General features: G+C 44.8%; 2 protein-coding genes across 4 annotated transcripts in view; one reads left to right on the forward strand and one right to left on the reverse strand.

Annotated features, from left to right (window-relative positions):
* The window catches only part of ADCY9 (adenylate cyclase 9), a 136,666-nt gene that overhangs the window by 25,376 nt on the left and 90,046 nt on the right, over positions 1–21,244 (reverse strand). Inside the window, exons 4-5 of one of the 3 annotated variants that reach the window (XM_084764017.1) lie at positions 13,958–14,119; positions 12,875–13,092 (exon numbers count right to left, since the gene is read on the reverse strand). In XM_084764017.1, the coding sequence (XP_084620143.1) occupies positions 12,875–13,092; positions 13,958–14,119 (380 nt within the window). The remainder of the gene's footprint in view (positions 1–12,874; positions 13,093–13,957; positions 14,120–21,244) is intronic. The other 2 variants (XM_084764018.1, XM_084764019.1) reach the window with 2 other exon arrangements.
* On the forward strand, positions 2,822–3,298 carry LOC311587354 (large ribosomal subunit protein eL32-like). The gene has a single exon (XM_084764055.1). It carries the CDS (start codon positions 2,860–2,862, stop codon positions 3,265–3,267), a length of 408 nt encoding a protein of 135 aa, XP_084620181.1. The 5' UTR covers positions 2,822–2,859; the 3' UTR covers positions 3,268–3,298.

The following is a 21,244-nucleotide window of genomic DNA, read 5'->3' on the forward strand; positions in this document are numbered from 1 at the left end:
CAGGTCAGAGCATTCGGCAAAAGGCAAAATAGTTAAGGACTGAACACAGCACCTAGAATATGTCTTCTTTTCAAGCCACATGTGAGAACATAAAGCAAGTCTCAACTCATATTAAAGGGCTGAAGTTGCACAGAGCATGTGTTTGGACAGTAGCATTAAATCAGGTATTAATAACATATCCAAAACCATTCATTACAAAAAGGAGCCAGGGCACCATAATAGAAGTTTTGATTTCTTTAAAAAAAACCTCAGTTATGTTATATAAACATGTTTTTGTTTCAATTCCGTATGTATGGCGCTGCTTCAGCTTGTCCACAGCCGTTAACTATGACTGTCTTGTCCTCTGGCAGGAATGATCTTTGCCAGCTGCAGATAGTTTAATTCTGAGAACTCGGGGAGGGTATAAACGCCAGAGCCAAGAGAGAGCCAGAGAGCGGGGCTCGGAAAAAGAAAGAGGCTGGTGCTTCCCCACCGCTGCTCCTGGCTGCTGTTGATGCAGTGTGACTAGAAGAAGCTAGTGACACCCGGAAATGAAGACTGGGCTTGCCCTGTGACCCCAACAGCCCTAACTAACAGAAAGCAGCTAAGATACCTACACTCCGTTTCCCCTTGAACCGTCTTTCTCTCCTCCCTAGTGTCAGCGAGGTGGAAGGTGTTAGGATGGATATAAGGGTTGGAGGGTATAAAGAGGCATAAGAAAGTGCATTAAAGCCAGGCGCGGGGGTGCACGCCTTTAATCCCGGCACTCGGGACACAGAGAAACCCTGTCTCGAAAAACAAACAGACCAAAAGTACGAAGCTGCATTAAGATAAAACAGATTTTAAAAAGTGTGCCTACAAATGGTGCAGAGATGTGGCTAGGCATAATGGAAAACCTGGTTTCTAATGCTGTAGAGGAGGTGGCAGAGTACAAAGAGATGACTATACTGTTTCAGGATGCCAGCCAAAAGTTCACAGAAGCTGCTAACACTGGGCTCTCTCCTGTTTTGCTCCCGGGGGGGGGGGGGGGGGGGAGGGGGGATTTTCTGTTGTTGTTTTGTTTGTTTGTTTTTGTTTTGTTTTGTTTTTTGTTTTCTGAAGACAGGGTTTCTCTGTACAGCCTTGGCTGTCCTGGACTCACTCTGTAGACCAGGCTGGCCTCAAATTCACATCGATCCGCCTGCCTCTGCCTCCCGAGTGCTGGGATTAAAGGCGTGCGCCACCACGGGATTTTCTGTTTTTTGCTTTGTTCTTCCTGTATTCTGTTTTAAAAAAGGGTTGGGAAAACAGCTGAAAAAAATCAGAAGGGTCACTCAGTTCTCTCATTTCTGAAGGGATCTCAGAGTTGGATGTGCGACTAGAGAGTTTGTGAGTAGAGGTTGAAGCCCTTGGAAAACAAAAAGTGCTCGAGAGAGGACAAAGGGTTCATGTCTGGTGTCCGAGAGCAGGAACTGCCCACAGGATGAGAGAGGGAAGCATACTACACCGGGAGGCACATTTCTGCCCTGCCATGCTCCATGCACCTTCTCTGTCAGGTCCCCAAAGACCCTGTGTGAGGTAAGTGCACAACCAGAGGAGTTGCCTGGGATTAAAAAGTCACCACCAGTTTTCCCAGTAAGTGTGTACCACATGCCCGCTAACGATGTTGGTCATGAACATGAAGAAATAACATGGTATCCAATAGAAATGTTAGATCTAAAGCACTCTTTAAAAAGTCTATTGTTTCCTATACACGAATATTAAGTAACTGGGCTATCCAAAATAGAACTATTCCCCAAGATTGGCAGGGATTGCTATCAGCTGTGCTAGAAGCTGGTCAGCAGTCACAACAGTTACTGTGGTGGAGGAAGGAAGCCACAAACACAACAGAGCAAGAGGGCTAAACATTGTTAAAGATCAATTGCTTGATGAAGAGGGTTACGCTGACCTACAAGAACAAATTCGATCCGATGACGTCCTTACAGAACAATGTTGCTCGGTAGCTTTAAGGGCCTGGGGCCTGGTTGACGAGCCTGGGGGAAGGTTCATCTCACTTACTGAGGTAATACTAAGCTCCAGAGAAGCCGTCACAGACTGCTTGCGGAGGTTGGCTTCAGCTGTAAATAAAGCCATATCAGATCCCGATGCCAGACGTGTGTGGACAGAGACCTTGGTATTTGAGACTGTAAATACTGAGTGTAAGCGAGTAATTAGACCATTAAAGGCACGAGCAGGACCAATAGACGAACGGATTAGAGACACAACTGCTATTGGCTCTCAGGAGCATCATGCCCATATCACAGACAAGCAACAGGTCTCAGATATAAAAACACCTGGTGCTTTAATTGTGGTGAATTGGCCATTTACAAAGAAGTTTTAAGGTTAAAAAGCCTCAGAGCTCAAAATGGCAGGTGCGTTAACTCTGGGGAATATGGTACTTTCACTTCATAGATGGTAGCAAGCAGTTTCTGGCTGCAATGGAACGCCCAGGCTTCCTGGAATTTGTAGGCATTGTGGTAAAGGAAGGCACTGGATTAATGAATGCAGGTCCAGGAGGTAACCTCTTGCCTTTGGGAAACAAACTGAGGGGACTATCAGCTTGAGGCCCCACAGCAAAAATCCAAGCTATTTTTCTTGGGCCAAGGAGGAGGTAACAAGCAGCCAGGGAAACTACAACTAAGTATTGCTGATTTCATGCACGCTACTGAAGGCTGTGCAGCTTCGGATCTGGCCACAGATAAACCCCTTACTCTATACCCAGAAGTTGAATGTTACAAAATAACCACTGGTATTTATGGTCCTTTGCCTTCAGGGGCAGTGGGGATGATCGTGGAAAGAAGTGGACTACTCTTCCTTCTTCCTCGGCGCTGCCTGCGAGGTGGCTGCCATCTTTGCGGCATCATGGCTGCCCTTCGGCCTCTGGTGAAGCCCAAGATCATTAAAAAGAGGACCAAGAAGTTCATCAGGCACCAGTCAGACCGATATGTCAAAATTAAGCGCAACTGGCGGAAACCCAGAGGTATCGACAACAGGGTGCGGAGAAGATTCAAGGGCCAGATCCTGATGCCCAGCATTGGTTATAGGAGCAACAAGAAGACCAAGCACATGCTACCTAGCGGCTTCCGGAAGTTTCTGGTCCACAATGTCAAGGAGCTAGAAGTGCTGCTGATGTGCAACCAATCTTACTGTGCTGACATTGCTCACAGTGTTTCCTCTAAGAACCGAAAAGCCATGGTAGAAAGAGCAGCACAGCTGGTCATCAGAGTCACCAGTGCCAACGCCAGGCTGCACAGCGAGGAAAATGAGTAGATGGCTTCAGTGCATGTTTTATTTGTTTAAATAAAACCACAAAAAGAAAGAAAGAAAGAAAGAAAGAAAGAAAGAAAGAAAGAAAGAAAGAAGTGGACTAACTTTCCAAGGATTTATTGTGCATCCAGGTATTATAGCTGAGAAATGCAAGGAAGAAATTAAAATCATGGCATATGTAAAAGAGGAGATACAAAATGATGCAGGGGATGTAATTGCTCAATTACTGTTTCCTTACATTAAGGGAAAAGTTGCTCCAGTAGAAAGAAAAAGGCATTTGGGAGTACCAGAAAATGTGTGTTCTGGCAAACAGTCCTTAATAATCAGAGACCCAAATTAATATTGCAAGTGAATGGTGTTGAAACAGAAGGATTGGTAGATACAAGAGCTAATGTCACTATTCTTTCCCAAAAAATCCTGGAATCCAGAACGGCCATTTCAGAAGGATTTACACAGTTTATATAGGAATTGGTAAATTATCTCAAATAAGACAAAATGTATGATGGATTAAGTGTGTGGGACCAGAAGGGCAAACAGGGAAGCCGAGACCCTGTGCGGCTGACGTACTCATACATTTATGGGGAATATATTTGTCTTTTACAACAACAGGGCACTCAAGTTAACATTCCTGTAATCCCAGAGACAGCCAATGATGAAATTAGGGGTAAAATGGTAAACACTCCTGGGGAAGGGATTGGTATGTGTCATATAAAGAACAATCACAAGCTGTGTCCATTGTGCAAAAACAGGACATCACAGGGACTGAGTTTCCAAATTTATACGATGGGCCACTGTTGAAATACCAACAGCCCTACCCCTAAAATGGATGTTGGACAAACCTATATGGCCTGAGCAGTGGTCCTTAACAAACTGAAAACTGCAGGCACTTGAATGGCTCGTACAAAAGCAGCTGGAGGCTCAACGTATAGAAGTGTCTACCAGCCCAAGGAATTCCCCTGTGTTTGTTGTAAAAAAAAAAAAAAAAAGAAAAAAAAAAGAAATCAGGAAAATGGAGGATGGTAACGGATTTAAGAGCAGCGAATAGAGTAATTCAACCAATGCGTCCGTTACAGCCTGGAATTCCTTTGCCTTCTTTGTTACCTAGGCCATGGCCTATAATAGTAATTGACTTAAAAGATTGTTTTTTCACAATAACCTTGCAAAAGCAGGATAGGGAAAGGTTTGCTTTCTCAGTACTATTAACAACAGTGGCCCAGTAAAAAGATACCATTGAAAACTGCTTCTATAAGGAATGCTAACTAGTCCAACTTTATGTCAATATTTTGTGCAACAACTGCTAGAAATGATTCTTAGGCAGTTTCTTCAATCTGTCATTTACCATTACATGGATGATATTTTGTTGGCTGATTCTGCTGCAGATACTTTAGAGAAAGAATTCTGCCATGCTGGGGGCTACAAGTTGCTCCAGAAAAATTCAGAGAGGAGATTCTATTAGCTATTTGGGTTATAAAATAAGTCAACAAGCTGGGCAGCGGTGGCACACGCCTTTAATCTCAGCACTCGGGAGGCAGAAGCAGGCGGATCTCTGCGAGTTCAAGGCCAGCCTGGTCTACAAAGTGAGCCCAGGACAGTCAAGGCAGAAGCAGGTGGATCTCTGTCAGTTCAAGGCCAGCCTGGTCTACAAAGTGAGCCCAGGAGAGCCAGGGCTACACAGAGAAATCCTGCCTCGAAAAACAAAACAAAACAAAAAAGTCAACAAAAAATTCAACCACAAAATGTATAGATATGTAGAGATCAGTTACAAATTCTTAATGATTTTCAAAAATTAATGGGAGATACTAACTGGCTGAGGCCTACAACTGGATTAAGTACTCATAAGTTACGTAATTTGTTTCAAACATTACAAAGAGACCCAGATTTAAACAGTCCAAGATGTTTAATAGCTGAAGCAGAAAAGAATTAACTGGTAGAACAAAGACTGCGAGACGCATATGTAGATCTCTCGGCTGCTCTTGTTTCTTTTTCGCTAACATTAAGGAAAATTTAGAGTTAACAAAGCATTATTTAGTCTGTCCCTGGGGGCCTTTACTCTTCCTTTTTGTTAAATAAGCATCTGATTTAAAGTACGATTAGCTCTTTCTACAGCTGCTTGTCCTGTAGGATCGCGTGGTATACCAGCAATGTGCTTTATATTATAATATGCAAAGAATTGCTTCATCTTGCTGGGTACATATTTGGGGGCATTATCAGTCTTATTTGTGGAAATTACCATTATTTCCAATAAATATGTAATTATGGAATCAACTTTTTCAGAACTCAAAGCAGTTGCCCATTGAAACCCCAAATCAATGTTATCAATGGTATGGTATATATACTTTAGTTTTCCAAATTCTACAAAATGAAGCACGTTCATCACCAGATTTCATTTCATTTCTTTTCTTTTTCTTTCTTTCTTTTTTTTTTATTTTTGTTTTTGTTTTTGTTTTGTTTTTCAAGACAGGATTTCTCTGTGTAGCCTTGACTGTCCTGAACTCGCTTTGTAGTCCAGGCTGGCCTCGAACTCACAGAGATCCGCCTGCCTCTGCCTCCCGAGTGTTGGGATTAAAGACGTGCACTGCCGCCACCTGGCCCAGATTTCATTTCTTTTGGTACCCTTAGGGTTATTTCCAGTGGGTAATGGAGTTCGGTTATACAAAGAACATGTAGGACATTTTTTAAATTATTTCTTTGGCTTGTTGCCAAGTGAGAGAAAATTTTTTTTCTTTAAGCCTTTACTGTTAACATGATGTTTTTTCATGAAATTTAATATATTTCCTATTAGTAACTGGTCAGTTTCCTCATTTCCTTGTTCCAATGGACCTGGCAAACCTGTTTGAGACTAAATATGAGTAATATGTAATGGATAGCTTCTATTTCTAATTGCCTGTTGCAACTGTAAAAATAACAGTTAATTCTGAATTTTCAGGATTACAACCAGCAGTTTCTATATACAAAACAATTCTTGTTGAGGTTAATTTGAAAATATGGCCAATAAATACTTATTAGGCTATAGTTATGATGGTGGTATTATCTTACCCACTTTTACAATCTATAAAGACACAGACACCTGATGTAATTTAGAATAAGCCTTTACCTGGGGCAGGGCAGATATTACCTCCTAAGCTGTCCTTCAATAATTCCCAGGCTCCATCCCATGCCATCTGTTTCTAGTAATTTTTACATGGGCTCCCTCCCATCCATAATCTCCAAATACTTGCTAAGGTTGTCTATTTTGGCCATCTCTTTCCATGCGGGACTTCAGAGTTTCCTCCCCTGGGCCCGCGTGGCTCTTTTCCTATTCCATGGCTGTTCTCCTCCTTCCTCCTCCTCCTCCTCCATCCTGTCTCTCAACCAAGATGCTCTCTGCGCGTGAGTTTTAGCCACACCTATTCCACTTGCCTGCCTAGGTGTGTCGGCTTTTTATTGGTCAAATAGGATTAAGATTTTAGGCAAGGTTACATAGCAATACTTGGGGCAGTAAGCAGTAATTAGCATCAAAATACATCAGACCAACCTCCAACAAACTCTTTCTGCATATTGAGAATCAGCAATTATATTAAGAGAGTCAGAAAAATCTAATAATACCATAGGGGTTGCATACAACTCTGACTTTTGAGCTGAAGTATTTGGGCTTTGGATCACCTTGCTTATTACTTGTCTTACTTACAACCTGCTGTTCCCAGCTTATTTCCATCAGTACAGAATGTAATGCTTCAGGAATTGGTGTTGCCTTTACAATGTATGGGGGAATCCAGTTAGTTCTTTTTATAAACTGTAAACACTTGTTTTTAGGATAGTTGGGGTTTTATTGTTTTGTTTTTTAATTTTCATTTGTTTTGGTTTCTCAAGACAGGGTGATATTTGTTACTTTCTCCAAAATATTTTCTTTTTCTTTTTTTTTTTTTTGGTTTTGGTTTTTGGTTTTTTGAGACAGAGTTTCTCTGTGTAGCCTTGGCTGTCCTAGACTCCCCTTGTAGACCAGGCTGGCCTCGAACTCACAGTGATCCGCCTGCCTCTGTCTCCTGTGTGCTGGGATTAAAGGTGTGCACCACCATGCCCAGGTTCTCCAAAATAGTATCGACAAACTCTTTGCCAATCTTATTAATTATCCATAATTATCCATAATATCAACATTAGTAAGAGGCGCTACAACTTTGGCCTGTTCCTGATGATTGACATAATTTATTCTACCTTTTATAATTAATTCAGAAATTTTTTATATGTACATTTTTTTTTTTGCTTTGTTTGTGTGCTTTTAAAAATCCATTCTGGCCATGAGTTCAAGGCCAGCCTAGTCTACACAGTGAGTCTAGGACAGCCAAGGCTACACAGAGAGACCCTGTCTCAAAAAAACCAAAAAAAAAAAAAAAGAATCCATTCCGTAGCTGGGAGTGGCACACGCTTTTAATCCCCAGCACTCGGGAGGCAGAGGCAGGTGTATCTCTGAATTCAAGGCCAGCCTGGTCTACAAAGTGAGTCCAGGACAGCCAACGCTACACAGAGAAACCCTGTTTCGAAAAGCAAAAACAACAACAGCAAAAAATCCATTCCATAATACCATCTTCCCTTTGCATAATGAGCCCAGTAGAGACATTGGGTTATAGAAAAAAAAAAGTCTGTAGAATTAGGTCAACCCATATACTATAAGGATGTATTGACATCAGAACGAAAACCTGCAATAGTTTTGAGATGGGGATGTGGTTTTGCTTAGGTATCTACAGGGAATGAAAAAATATGGATACCAGCAAAACTTAAAAGATTAGATTTGACCAGAGAAAACTTCCTATTGGCTGAGACATGAATGTATTTGCATAACAATGAATCGTATTGGCTACTTGGTCTTCATGTCATGTCATCAATCTCATGGATGGAGATTTATATTGCAGCCCAAATGGACTTAAAAAACTTGACTCCTGGGGCTGGAGAGATGGCTCAGAGGTTAAGAGCACTGGTTGCTCTTCCAGAGGACCTAAGTTTGAATCCCAGCAACCACATGGTGGCTCACAACCATCCATAATGTGATCTGATGCCCTCTTCTGGCCTGCAGGTCTACATGCAGATAGAACACTCATATGCATAAAATCAATCAATCAATCAATCAGTCTTTTAAAAAGTTGATGCCAGCTGGGTGTGGTGGGGTATTCCTGTAATCCCAGCACTTGGGAGGCAGAAGCAGGTGGATCTCTGTGAGTTTGAGGCCAGCCTGGTCTACAGAGTGAGTCCAGGATAGCAAAGGCTACACAGAGAAACCCTGTCTCAACAAACAAAACAAAACAAAAATGTTGATGCATTTCACCTGCTCAAACATAGAACAGAAAATCGTCTTTAGCTGATTTGTGCAACTTGTATATTCAGAAATGTACCTATAGTATTACCTTGAAAAGTTTGTGCATTTTTAGAGAAAGACCAGATAACAACGAAGACAAAGCAAGTAACTCAGATGATTCAGCCTCACAGTCTGATTCAGTTACTGTTTTCTCAAGAGTTTGTATCCAGATCAACTTCAAAATGGCTACCTCAGATGGTCCAGCCTCACAGACTATTTCAGCTAGGACTTCAGTTAAGCCCTGGGCTCTCCTAGCCCCAGATGATCCCACAGAGACTGGACAGCAAAAGATACAGTTAGCTCTCCTGGGACTTGGCCAATGTCCCAATTTTCATAGGATCCCCAAAAGATACTGTTACCTCAGACAGCAGAAACCAATTTTAAGAACATGATGCCCCCATTCCCAAGAGGTGGGATGGATGGGTGTTGGTCATTCGGTGGGCTATGGATGTTTGTTGTCATTTAGGGGGGTTGGTTATAAGTTGCTATTGGTTATGGTCAAGGAAAAAACAAAGTAAAGGTTAGAATCAGGAAATCTCTTTCTTTCCTCTATCTTTTTTCTCCTATCTTTATCTCCTATCTAGTGTTAGGGGAAAGGAGGAAGAAAGGTGATAATAAAAGTGTAAAAAAAAAAAAGGGAGGGTATAGGATTGGTATGGGTTATTGTATATTGATAGAAATTTAAGATTATTTTGTTCAACTCTTTTTTAATGTATTGCACATATGCAACTCATTTAAAAATTATGTAAAATTCTAGTCTTATGAAAGCTAATATTGTAAACTGTTCAGAATGACTGGAGATGCAAATTAGCAGTTAGTCACCTATAACAATCTTTTAAAATTTTTTAAAAAAGATTTTATTTATTATTATGTATACAGTGCTCTATCTGCATGTACCCTGCATGCTAGAAGAGGGCATCAGCTCACCTTATAGATGGCTGTGAGCCACCATGTGGTTGCTGGGAATTGAACTCAGGACGTCTGGAAGAGCAGGTGGCGCTCTTATCCACTGAACCATCTCTACAGCCCTTTTTAAAATTTTTAATTAAAAAAATTTTTTTAATCTTACTTTTATTGTTAGGTATTAGTTTAGTTCATTACAGAAATAAACTTTATTTGGTCTCTTGTATGTTTTCAAAGTTAAGCAGATAATAAAATGCTAGAAACAAGCAACATTTCTCTATTCTAATATACTCTAGATATATAGATGGTCTTTAAAAACTTTAAAGATCTAGGGAATATGTTTTTAAAGCATCTTTAAAAACAAAAGGTTTTTCTGACAGAGAAACACATCTGTTCCTATAAGTTCCTCCAATCTACCTCAAAGAAGATGATGGAGACTGAAGAACCTCCACTTGGAGTTCGCTTCAAATGTGGAAAGTTAGCCACTGGCCAAAAAAGCTGCCCTTACCTTGACTGCTGACAGCAGGTTGTCCGAACTATTTACAAGTAGGACACTGGGAAATTGACTGTCCAGCTTTGCAGAGTCAAGGTAGGCCAATCCTTCAAAATTTCTGCTTCACAGATAAGTCTGTTGGATATTCTAGGCCTGTAGACTGAAGATTAGATACCCTAACAACTCAGAGAAATCTCTGCTGACTGTCCAGGTAGCCAGCAGCCACTGTCATTTCCATAGTTTCAGAAGCTGCTTGCTCTGTACTTGCTGTTTTCTCAGATAATATTTATCCTTCCCATCTCTTCAATGGGCTGAACACTAGATAGTTATAGTCTTACAGTTTTTCTTAACAATAAAGATGCCAGGCATGGTGGCACACGCCTATAATCCCAGCACGTGGAGAGGAAGAGGCAGGCAGATTTCTGCGAGTTCTAGGCCAGCCTGGTTTACAAAGTGAGTCCAGGACAGCCAAGGGTACCCAGAGAGAACCTGTCTTGAAAAAATGGGGGAAAAAAGCCAACCCTGCCAAAAAACCAAAAAACAACAAACAAACAAACAAACAAAAAAACCAAAACCAAAAAACCAAACAACAAACAACAGCAATAAAACAAAACAAAAAAGCAATAAAGACAAAAGCTAAGGTTGTTTGGGATCAAAGAAAATGTTTTAGGCTCTAAAAAGGTATTTCTAGGTTGATAAATGCAAGTTACAAGAAAGTGAGTTAGGTACAGAACTTCGGACTCACCAGGATAGGACAGATAGTAGAATATTTTCTTCAAGGTTGCCAAATACAAATGGACTGGAAGCTCTGGTTTTTTTTAAAAACTCGGTTATTGTATGCAAACATGTTTTTTGTTTCAATCCCAGGTGCATGGGGCTGCTTTAGTTTGTCCACAGGATTAACTATGATTGCCTTGTGCTCTGGTAGGAGTGTGATCTTTGCCACCAGCTGCAGACAGTTTAATTTTGAGGGCTCGGAGAGGGTATAAATATCAGAGCCTGGAGAGAGTGTCGGAGTCGGGGGAGCTCCAAGAAAGAAGGCGGCGGCTGCTGCTCCCCACTGCTGCTCCTGGTCGCTACTGTTGCGGTTTGACGGGAAGAAGTTGGTGATATCCTGGAATGAAGATTGGACTTGCCCTGAGGAACCCAACAGCCCTAACCAGTAGGACGTAGCTAAGAGACCTACATCCCCTTTCCTCTTTAACCTTCTTTCTCTCCTACCTAGTGTTGGGGGGGGGGTTAGAAGGTACCAGGACGGATAAGCATGGGGAGGGAGAAAGAGGTATAAGAACCCAAATAAGATAAATTTAAGAATATGCACTACTGGGGACCTTGGAGAAATGGCTCATTCCTGAGCTAGATCAGGGAAGGTATGAAGTGAGCTTGGAGCATCCCGTTGTGTTAAAGAGACCATGTCAAACAAATGAGGGGTCATGTCAAAAGGACCTAGTCTTAAGGGGTCAGGCATTTGAGTGTAATAAGCACAAGGATAGGATAGAACAGAAGTTAACAATGGCTCTGTACAGTGCCTCTGTACAGCGGCTGCTGATCAGCAATGGCAACACACTGCAGATGCAACCCGCCGTTGAACTACCATAGCAAAGATGGCTTCAGGCAAGACTCATCAACAGACGTCAACCCTAAGGAGGTCTGACAAGGGGTGGGGTCCTCCCACAGACTGCCTATTAGTCATAATAAGAAAATAATAACGACAGTTTGGAGAAGCTGGCAATGCTAAGTGAAGATGTCCGTCACTCATTAAGGACCTCTGGATATGGTCTGGGAGGAGGGACATGACAGACATCACTCCCATTAGGCCTGGCCAGAGAAGCAGAACCCGAGTTTGGAAAGGAAACTCACAAAACCCAACATCCAAGTCTTTCTATAAACAAGCCAGCCTGTACGTTTTCAAATGATAATATCATAAAAGACAAAGCGAGACAACCAGGGAACGGTCTCAGATTTAAAAGCCCTGAGAGGACTGAGCAGGAAAGGATGAGATAAATCCTGGGCTAGAGGGAAAGAGTGCTACCAGAGATGTAACGATGGGCCACTTGACAATCTGGAATACGGACTCAGGCCCAGAAAGAGTATCCCTAAATTTCTCGGATTTTCATGTATATAAGCCAACATCCTTATTTTTAGGAATTGCCATAAGAAGGGGTAATGAGCCATGCCGCATCCAACATACGTGTCAGACTCCAAAAACTAGAAAATGAGAAAAGGAAGGGAGAAAGGAGAAAGATATTAGGAAGAAGGCAGGAGGGGGAAAAAATGAATGGTAAAATAAACACATCCTGGGTGTGGCAGCACACGTGTCTGCCAAAACAGAAGGGCTGCTGAAAGTTCAAGGCCACCCTGACCTACATAGTAAGTTCCAGGCCTGCCAGGACTACACAATGAGACCCTGAGTCAGCTGCTGTTCCCAAAAAAGTTGGGAGAGTGTAAACAAGAGCAAAGTAAGTGATACAAATATCGTAGAACCTATTTCTTTGTATGGTACCCAAAACAACAATAATTTTAAATAATGGGGCAGGTAAAAGTAAAAAGCAAGTAAAAGCATTTGCTACCAAGCCTGACGATCTGTGCCTGATCCTCAAATTGACTCTTAGAAATTGTCCTCTGACCTCTAGTGTGCATTATATTTAAAAGCACGTGCGCGCGTGCGCGCGCGCGCGCACACCCACACCCACACACACACCCACACACACACACACACACGATAATAAATAAAATGCCAAAAGTTTCTGTATCCGACGGAGTAAACAGTGAATTTCAAGTTTCAAGTTAACCTCAGAATAAAAGGAAAGCGATACGATGACAAGAGAGGGCAAACACGTGGGTGAGCCTGCAAGCTGCCACCTCTGCAGGCTGCTGGGGCGGCTTACCTGTCTTCTTTGATGACATCCACAAAGTGGGCATCGGTTTTCTCCCGGATGTTCTTGAACCTCAGCGGGAGGAGGGCTGACTGGTCCAAGCTCACGCCTGCCCACCGTCCCTTCTCCTGCAGGATCTCACACAGGGAGGTCTGGCTGTTGGTGAGCTTCTCCTCTGGAGGAGGGCTCAGGAGTCCGTTCTGGGTTTTGGAGTTGGAGCCTCCAGAAGCCTGCCTCGAGACAAGGAGGAAGGAGCACAGGGAGTGAAGTGGTTGCTGGGAGCTCACGTCGCTTCTCCCCCATCCCCCGGCATGCTCCATCCCTCCCCCACCCCCCACCCCCGGCATGCTGGGGCCTCCACACTGAGGACCGTGAATCTGTCCCCCTCAGTCCCGCTTCTCCCAGGCCTCCCCCCTCCCCTCCTCCCCCAGGCCCCGCCTCCCCAGGCCCCGCCTCCCCAGGCCCCGCCTCCCCCAGCCCTGCTTTGGGACAGGGCATGTCTGGGTGTTCGGATGCTGGAAGAAAAAGGTTGTAGAGCAGCCATGGAGTGAAGAAGACAAGCTTAACACAGAAGAGGGCTACAGGGACGGCCGAGGAGGTTCAAGGAAGGTTCCGAGGAAGGAAAACCCAGGCTTCTGGATGAAGGATAAACAGGACTTAGTTTTGGGGAGTCTCTAGCTATGAGAGTCTCCCCTCCAGTCCTGCCCTGGTCTCAAAGCCCGGGCCCCGGGCAGCCCCAGGCTGGCAGCTCTGCCTCAGGCCTGGCACCTCTGCCTCAGGCCCGGCACAGCCCTCTAAGCCCAGCCTTTTGAGCTGGCGGCTCCTGAAGAACCTCATGCAGCTCTGCGTTGTATTTGTCGGCTCTAACCAGCCACCCTGGGTTTCGTTGTTTGGTTTTTCTTCGGTGCTGGGGACCAAATCCGGGGCCTCGTGCATGCAAAACCACACGCTCCACCTCCACCGCGGAGCCACACTCCCAGCCCCACCGGTGTTTCATCTGGTGCTCTATTCACACCCAGAGCCTAGGAGGTGTGGAGCGCTATTACCTAGGAGTTAACCTCAGAACTTAAGAAGTTGACGAGACAGGAATGTCACCTTAGGTGGATGCGCCAGGAGAGGTACTGACAGGAACAACAGCCATGAGCTTGTTACCTTGGTGCTGGCCTTAGGCTCGTCTTGACAGCCGTTTTGCACAGCTCCTCCTTCTGCACCAGCTTCAGATTTGGGAGCAAATGTGATTCCACAAGATGGGCAAGTCTGAGAGAAAACACAGGCCACAGAAACACACTCAGAAAGTACCTTCAAGCAACCTGCCTTCCCGCAGGAATGAGAAGGCTCACTGAGCCAGGCTCAGGAAGACCCCCAGGGAACAAACTGGCAAGATGGAAAGGGAAGGAAAGACCTGCACATGAACTCAGAGCAGCACAACAGCCCAAAAGAAGGGCCGATGCCTGCTGGCTTTGATGGATCAACCGACGGTGGTCATTTGTCAAGGGAATGTCACTCAGCCATGACAAATCAGAGCCCTGACACCTGCCTTCACACAGACTGACCCTGGACACACAATGCTTTTTTAAAAATTAGATTTGTTCTTTACCAATTTCATCTGTGTATACTGCTCATTCTAATTACTCCCAACCTTGCTCTTTTTTATCTCCCTTTCACTTCTGTCAATTGCCCTCTCCTTCCTACAAATATCTTTCTCCTACAATCCTGTCTTTTTGCTTTGTTTTGTGACCCACTAAATTTATCTAGAACCATCTGTGTGGCCTTGGGGTTTAGAATTATCCACTAGAACCTGGCGGGTTTAATCAGTAGACAGGCAACCGAAGACAATGGCTCACCCTCTTCAGGAATCCTCAGTAGCCAAAGAGTTCAGCAGAGAGGGTTGGAGTCCCACAAGCCCCACCCCCATCCATTACTGACTGCTGTTGAGGCCAATAGTGTGCAGGCCCGGGGCCAGTAACCAAGCTGCAGTGCGCTCAAGTTTGGAATCGCTGCGTCCTACCTAGAAGAATGGCATTTTGCTGACTGTCTCTCTATCTTCAAGCTTTTATGTTCCTTCTGCCTCATCTTCCACGATGTTGCCCCAGTTTTACAAAGGGTGTTATAAATGTCTTGTTTAGGGCTGAAAATTCAACCATCCTTTGTTTTCAGTGTCCCAAGTGACCATGAGCTCTGCACCCACTGCCATTGAGCCAAGTCAGCCTCTGAAGTGTGTGGAAGGAAGCCCTGTACACCTGGGTGCCCTCTCTCCATCACACTTATTGAAAAAACGCCAGGTGTGGTGGTGAACATCTGTAATCCCAGAGCTTGGGAGGCACAGACAGGAGGATTATCACAAGTTCAAAGCCAGCCCAGGCTACACAATTACATAACAAGCCGGGGATATGCACTGCCAAACACCAAACAGCAACAATAAGAACCAGATACGAAAGGCTCTGCTCTGTGTGATTCCACCTGGGAAGTCGTGAAATGCCTGGGAAAGGTAGCTCGAGAGAAAGAAAGCAGGTTGACGTCTGTTAGTAGGGCAAACGGTGACAGCTGCTGGACGTGCTGAAGATGTGTGCGCCTCTCTCTTAGCATAATTCCTACTCTGACGGCAGCAGGCATTCAATAGGTGACTAAGTCATAAGGCCCTGCTCTTATGAAAGGGGACCAATTGGGCTGGAGAGATGGCTCAGAAGTCAAGAGCACTCACTGTCTGTTCTTCCAGAGGTCCTGAGTTCAATTCCCAACAACCACATGGTGGTTGACAACCATCTATAATGAGATCTAGTGCCCTCTTCAGGTGGGCAGGCAGGATACTATATAAATAATCAATCAATCAATCAATCTTAGCTGGGAGGTGGTGGTGGCGCATGCCTTTAATCCCAGCACTTGGGAGGCAGAGGCAGGTGGATTGCTGCGAGTTTGAAGCTAGCCTAGTCTACACAGTGAGTCTAGGACAGGCAGGGCTATTACACAAAGAAACCCTGTCTCAAAAACAAACAAACAAATAAAAGCAAACAAGCAAAAGGGAACCAATTAATTTCCTTGTCACTCCCACTCTGTGAGAAAGAGCCATACATCTATGAACCAGGTATCAAATGTACTGGCTTCTTCCAGTACAGTGAGCAATACCTTTGGGAAAAAATTTACATTCACCGTGCACATGTGAACAGGTGCCTGAGGAAGTCAGTTGCTATTTCCCCAATTCAGGTGCTAGTAATTACATTAAACCCAGGTTCTCCGCAAGGACAATATGTCCTCCCAGCCACTGAGCCATCTCTTCAGCACAGAGACAAGTGCCTACTGTGCGTGTCACCTGCCTGGTGGAATTAGCTGCAGTAAGACAGCTTTTTTTTTTTTTTAAAGCCTGTGATGAGAATGTTCTGAAGTAACACGGTGATGATTCTATGACCATCACTGAGTTGTACATGATTAAGAGATTGGTTTTATGATATATGAATCCCTTCTTAAAGTGATGAGTAAGCAAAGTGGTCATCAACTTGTTCTGGAACAATAGCTAAGCTGAGGTCTGTGAGCGCTCTGTGCTGGGCCAGCCGGGTTGAAAAGTAGGGATATGTGTTGGCAGACCCAGGAATTAGCTGACCAAGGAGGCAAAGGGAAGACTCAGTACAGACAGGCAGAGAAGAGAAAGGTTGTCAGGAGCGTCGAGTCTCAGTTCACCCACTCACGAACTTGGAGACCCCCACTAAAATCGCTTTACCTCAGGCTCTCATGTGTAAGGACTAAGAGGAATGCGTGTGTGCGCAGGCTGCCGTCATCCCTGGGACTCACCGTCCCCTGAGAGAGCCGCTGCTCTTGTCAGTGTGACACAGCGGCCAAAGATGGCATGGTAACAGCTAGTCGCCAATGAGCATGATTTCTTCTCCGTGAGAACTATTAAACACTAAAGTTAATTACGGAAGACTAGATATTATTGGGAAATTAAAAATATGTAACACTTCATGGCCTAAGGGCAAGAGTATGGCACAGGTTCACATCCAAACTGAGGTCCCAGGTTACCACTGCATGAAATGAAAGCATAAAGATCCTTATATTTTTGGAGGTGAGTCTAGCCTTTAGCGGCTGAGCGCCATCTCTTCAGCCCAAGCATAGAGATTCTAAAGAGTTACATAGTTTGGGAATCTGATATAATTTAGACTTAAGACCTATATTCATTTGAAAGATGGAAGCACAGATGCCAAAGTAGCTAGTATTTATTAACTGGCATATCTGAACTAGCTCCGGGCGATGCCCGCATACACTCTTTATTTTTAAATTTCAGTTTTGTGTGTATGTGAGTGTGTATGTGCCGGGTATGCAGCTTCGTGGAGTTGGCTTTCTCCTTCTCTCACTAAGTGGGTTCTGGGGATCAAATTCAGGTCGTGTGACAAGCACTCTCCCGATTGAGCCATCTCTCTAGTGCTGTGCTTACACACTAAAGCTGATGTCATCAAGACAGAAGTGTCCCCGTTGTTAAACTAATACAATGATTTTTTTTTTTTGAGACAGTAGCTCTCGTGTCTCAGGTTAGTCTTGAACTTATGTATCCAAGAACAATCCTGGCTGTCCTGTTCCTACCTACCTACTGGTGGGATTGTGGACATACACCACACCCTCCAAACAGCTTGTGGTACTGAGTTAAAACTCAAACGTTCGCTAATGGATAGGGTTATGCGTCAGTAAAGTATTCACCACAGAAGTGTGAGGACCCTAGTCCCATCCCCTGAATCCATGGGGTGTTTGTTTGTCTTTGTTTCTTTTTCTCTTTCTTTCTTTCATTCATTCATTCTTTCTTTTTTAAAGCTGGGTATGGCCGTGAGCACCTGTAATCCCAGCACTGGGGAAACAGAGACAGGAGGATCCCTGGACCTTGCTGACAGCTAATCTAGATGGATCCGGGAGCTCCAGACTCAGTGACAAATTGACTGTGTCTCATTACAATGGGGAGTGACTGATGGAGATAACTGCCTTTGACCTCTGGCCTACACAAATGAACAGAACACACACAGACACATACACACAGACACGCACACACACATATATACACACATATCGTCCAATATCAAGCATAAAGTGACCCTTTGAGCCCCCAATGAAAGAATAATGTAAATGGGCCCAAGAGATACCTAGTTCTAAATGGAGCTGCTGAGAAGGGTCGGGTGAGAACCTGCATTGCTACTGGTGCAGTGCTTGGCTTGGTCCTCCAGAGGGCGCACTGAACATTTCACTATCCAAGTAGTTGTTGACTAGGGAAGGCCACAGCTTAGCGGGGACAAGTTGACCTTATGGTTTGAAAGACATTTATTTGATTCAAACCCCTAGATGCCACAGATCTTGAAAGAGGAGTGTGAAACAATAAACAGGTATTATTCTCTGACCACTTTTTTTTGTTTTGTTTTGTTTTTTTCGAGACAGGGTTTCTCTGTGTAGCCTTGGCTGTCCTGGACTCACTTTGTAGACCAGGCTGGCCTCGAACTCACAGCGATCTGCCTGCCTCTACCTCTAGAGTGCTGGGATTAAAGGCGTGCGCCACCACACCTGACTCTCTGACCACTTTTAAACATCAAGACGGGAGAAGAGTGACCCAGTTCTGTGGCTAAAGGCATTGACACTGTCATCAGCCTGCCCTGGTGGTCCTGGTTCTGACATCCAATCGGCCCTCTCTAAGTCTCCCCTGCAAAATGGAGTCACGTCTACATAACGTTGTTATGTTATGTAGGCAAACATTTGGCCTTTTGCCAAAAAGGCAAAATGAGGATACTCATGTGAACTGCGCCAGAATATTTCAAAAGCAGTCTTTTATTTATTTGTTTATTTTAAAACGTGGTTTCAGGGCTGCAGGGATGGCTAGGCGGGTTAGGAACACTGGCTGCTCAGTCCTGAGGACTAGAGTTCAGATTCCAGCACTCACGTCAGGAGGCTCACAGACACCTGCAACTCCAGCTCCAAGGGATCTGACACCCTCTGCTGGCCTCCATGGGTACCTGCACCAGACACACACACACACACACACACACACACACACACACACACACACACACACACACACACACACACACTCATCACACAGTTAGGGCTGTCTTTAAAGTTGCAACCATTCTTCTTCCACACCTGAGGGTTAGGATTACAGATGCATACCACCACACACAGCTTCAAAGCAGTTTCATTTTGTATTCCAGCTCTACTTACAGGGTACTGAGTTTATAGACTCTTCCATTGAGAAGGGTTTTAAAAGAATATTCTGGTTATACAGAGGGAACTGATTGATTAGTAATGTCTGCCACAGGCAAAAGGCTGGACAGTGGGAACATGGGAGGTGATGGGCAGCTGCTGTCCCAGGGCCTGCTTAGTGGGGAGGCTCTAGGGGGACCTAGGCCTGCACCAAATCATCTCACTCAACTCTAAAATGGGTTGCGTGCTAGTGTTTCAGCTTTCTTTCTTTTTTTCCTCCTTCTTATAGGTTTTGTTTGTTTGTTTGTTTTTTGAGACAGGGGCTCTCTGTGTAGCCTTGGCTGTCCTAGACTCACTTTGTAGACCAGGCTGGCCTCGAACTCATAGTGATCCACCTGCCTCTGCCTCCTGAGTGCTGGGATTAAAGGTATGCGCCACCACGCCCAGCGCCTTTGACTATTTCTATGGCCTAACTTCAGTCTGAATTAAAGCATCTATAGCCCAGTGTTTGCTGAGCACTGATACAGCTGTGAAACCTTCCCCATTCACCAAAAGTCTCTGTCTTTCTCCCTGAGGCTATTGGTATCGCCATCATCGCCAACAACCTCCCACCTCCAGCCCGGACAAGAGCCTTCCCTACACACCTTGGGAGGCACGGATCACTGTGGCGCAAGGCTGGCAAGCATGTTATTGTCATAATGACAACAGCGATGATTTAGAAGACCTTATGTGCTACAGACACAGAGTAACAGGCAGGGGCGCAGCCTTGTCGCATACAAGCTCAGAGGCCCCTCTTGACCACATGGAGCCTTGTGGTGCCGTGAAGTGGCAAGAACAGTTGCTGCGCAAACATGAGGGCTTATATCTGCTCCCAGGACCTAAATGAAAGAGGCCCAGAGCAACCACCTGTCTTTATCCCTGTGCTAGAGCTGGGCCAGAGATTGGAGATCCCTGGGGACTCCTGGACAGACAGCCCATCCAAAAAGCACTGCGCTCCAGGAAGAGCTGGGAGACCCTCACTGTCTCCAGGGGATGAAGTGGGAATTGACAGAGCAAGGCAATGAGTGTCCTCCACTGGCTGCTGTACATGCACACACAAGAACACACATTTGTATACATATGCATATACATGCACATCACACACACACAACACACATGTGTACACAAACTCAAAGAAAAAAGATATAAGCCTTCTGAATGTCTTGTGGACACTGGGGTTCGACTCAAGGGCTCCTGGCCCCTGACTACCATGGTGCTTTCCTTTGGCTGTCTGAGAATAATCCTGACGCTTTGAGCTGCTGGACTCTGATCACCTGAAATGACCCAAGCTGCCGTAACTGCCATCTTGGCTCTTTGAGTGGGTCCACTGGCACATACACACTACAGGGAGTGCTACAACCCCCTAAACAGCATGCCTACAGGCCAAGGAGTTTGCTGGCGGTTGCCTGGGTAACCCGAGAGTCCTTGGAAACCCACCAAGAGCACGCTTCACCTTTTCCCCTCCCCCTTGACGGACATGGGCTCTGGAGGAAAAACCACAACCAGGCCTCTAACACGCAGGGGCCACTCTCTTTTGTTTCTATCACATTTCAGTGTGGTCGCCCTAATTATGGCCAGAATACATGGCACAGAGCTATAAAGTAGGGTTGCTGGGTTTTTGTTTGTTTGTTTTTATTCATGGCTATTTCCCATGGAAGATAAATCATTTTGAAGTCAACACCTGTCCCTTTTCATAACTGCCACAGGGAAGCCTCTTTGGGCGACAGAGACATCAGCAAGGTCCTGGATTTGCCTGTTTAGTCTCCTGATTCCTGCCTAGTGACCAATGTGTCCTGGTACTGGAAGAAGCATCCAGTTCCACATTGGTCATGGCTGGCTGGGTAATCCTGACTCCAGCACAACAAACATCAACCACTGAGCTCCCACTGTCTCAGTGTTTTCCTCCTCAGAAACATCCATAAAACAGGAACAATAAGTTCCATTCTACACGAGAGGAAACCAAGGCAGAGAAGAGAAGGGCCTCACCCATATCGTCACACAGTTAGAAAGCCATGAAGTAAACACAAGCTCAAGCAGACAACCACTTGACCCTAACACACTGGGGGTCCACAATGGGAAGACGTCACCATGTCACCTGTGGCCAGGGCTTTGCTACTTAAAAAAACGGATTGGGTATGGGCAGGAACACTTTCAAAACAGATGACGTCTGCTAAGAAGATA

Source organism: Acomys minous (genome assembly GCF_964271855.1).
Source record: "Acomys minous genome assembly, chromosome: 16".
In the NCBI taxonomy this organism is placed as follows: domain Eukaryota; kingdom Metazoa; phylum Chordata; class Mammalia; order Rodentia; family Muridae; genus Acomys; species Acomys minous.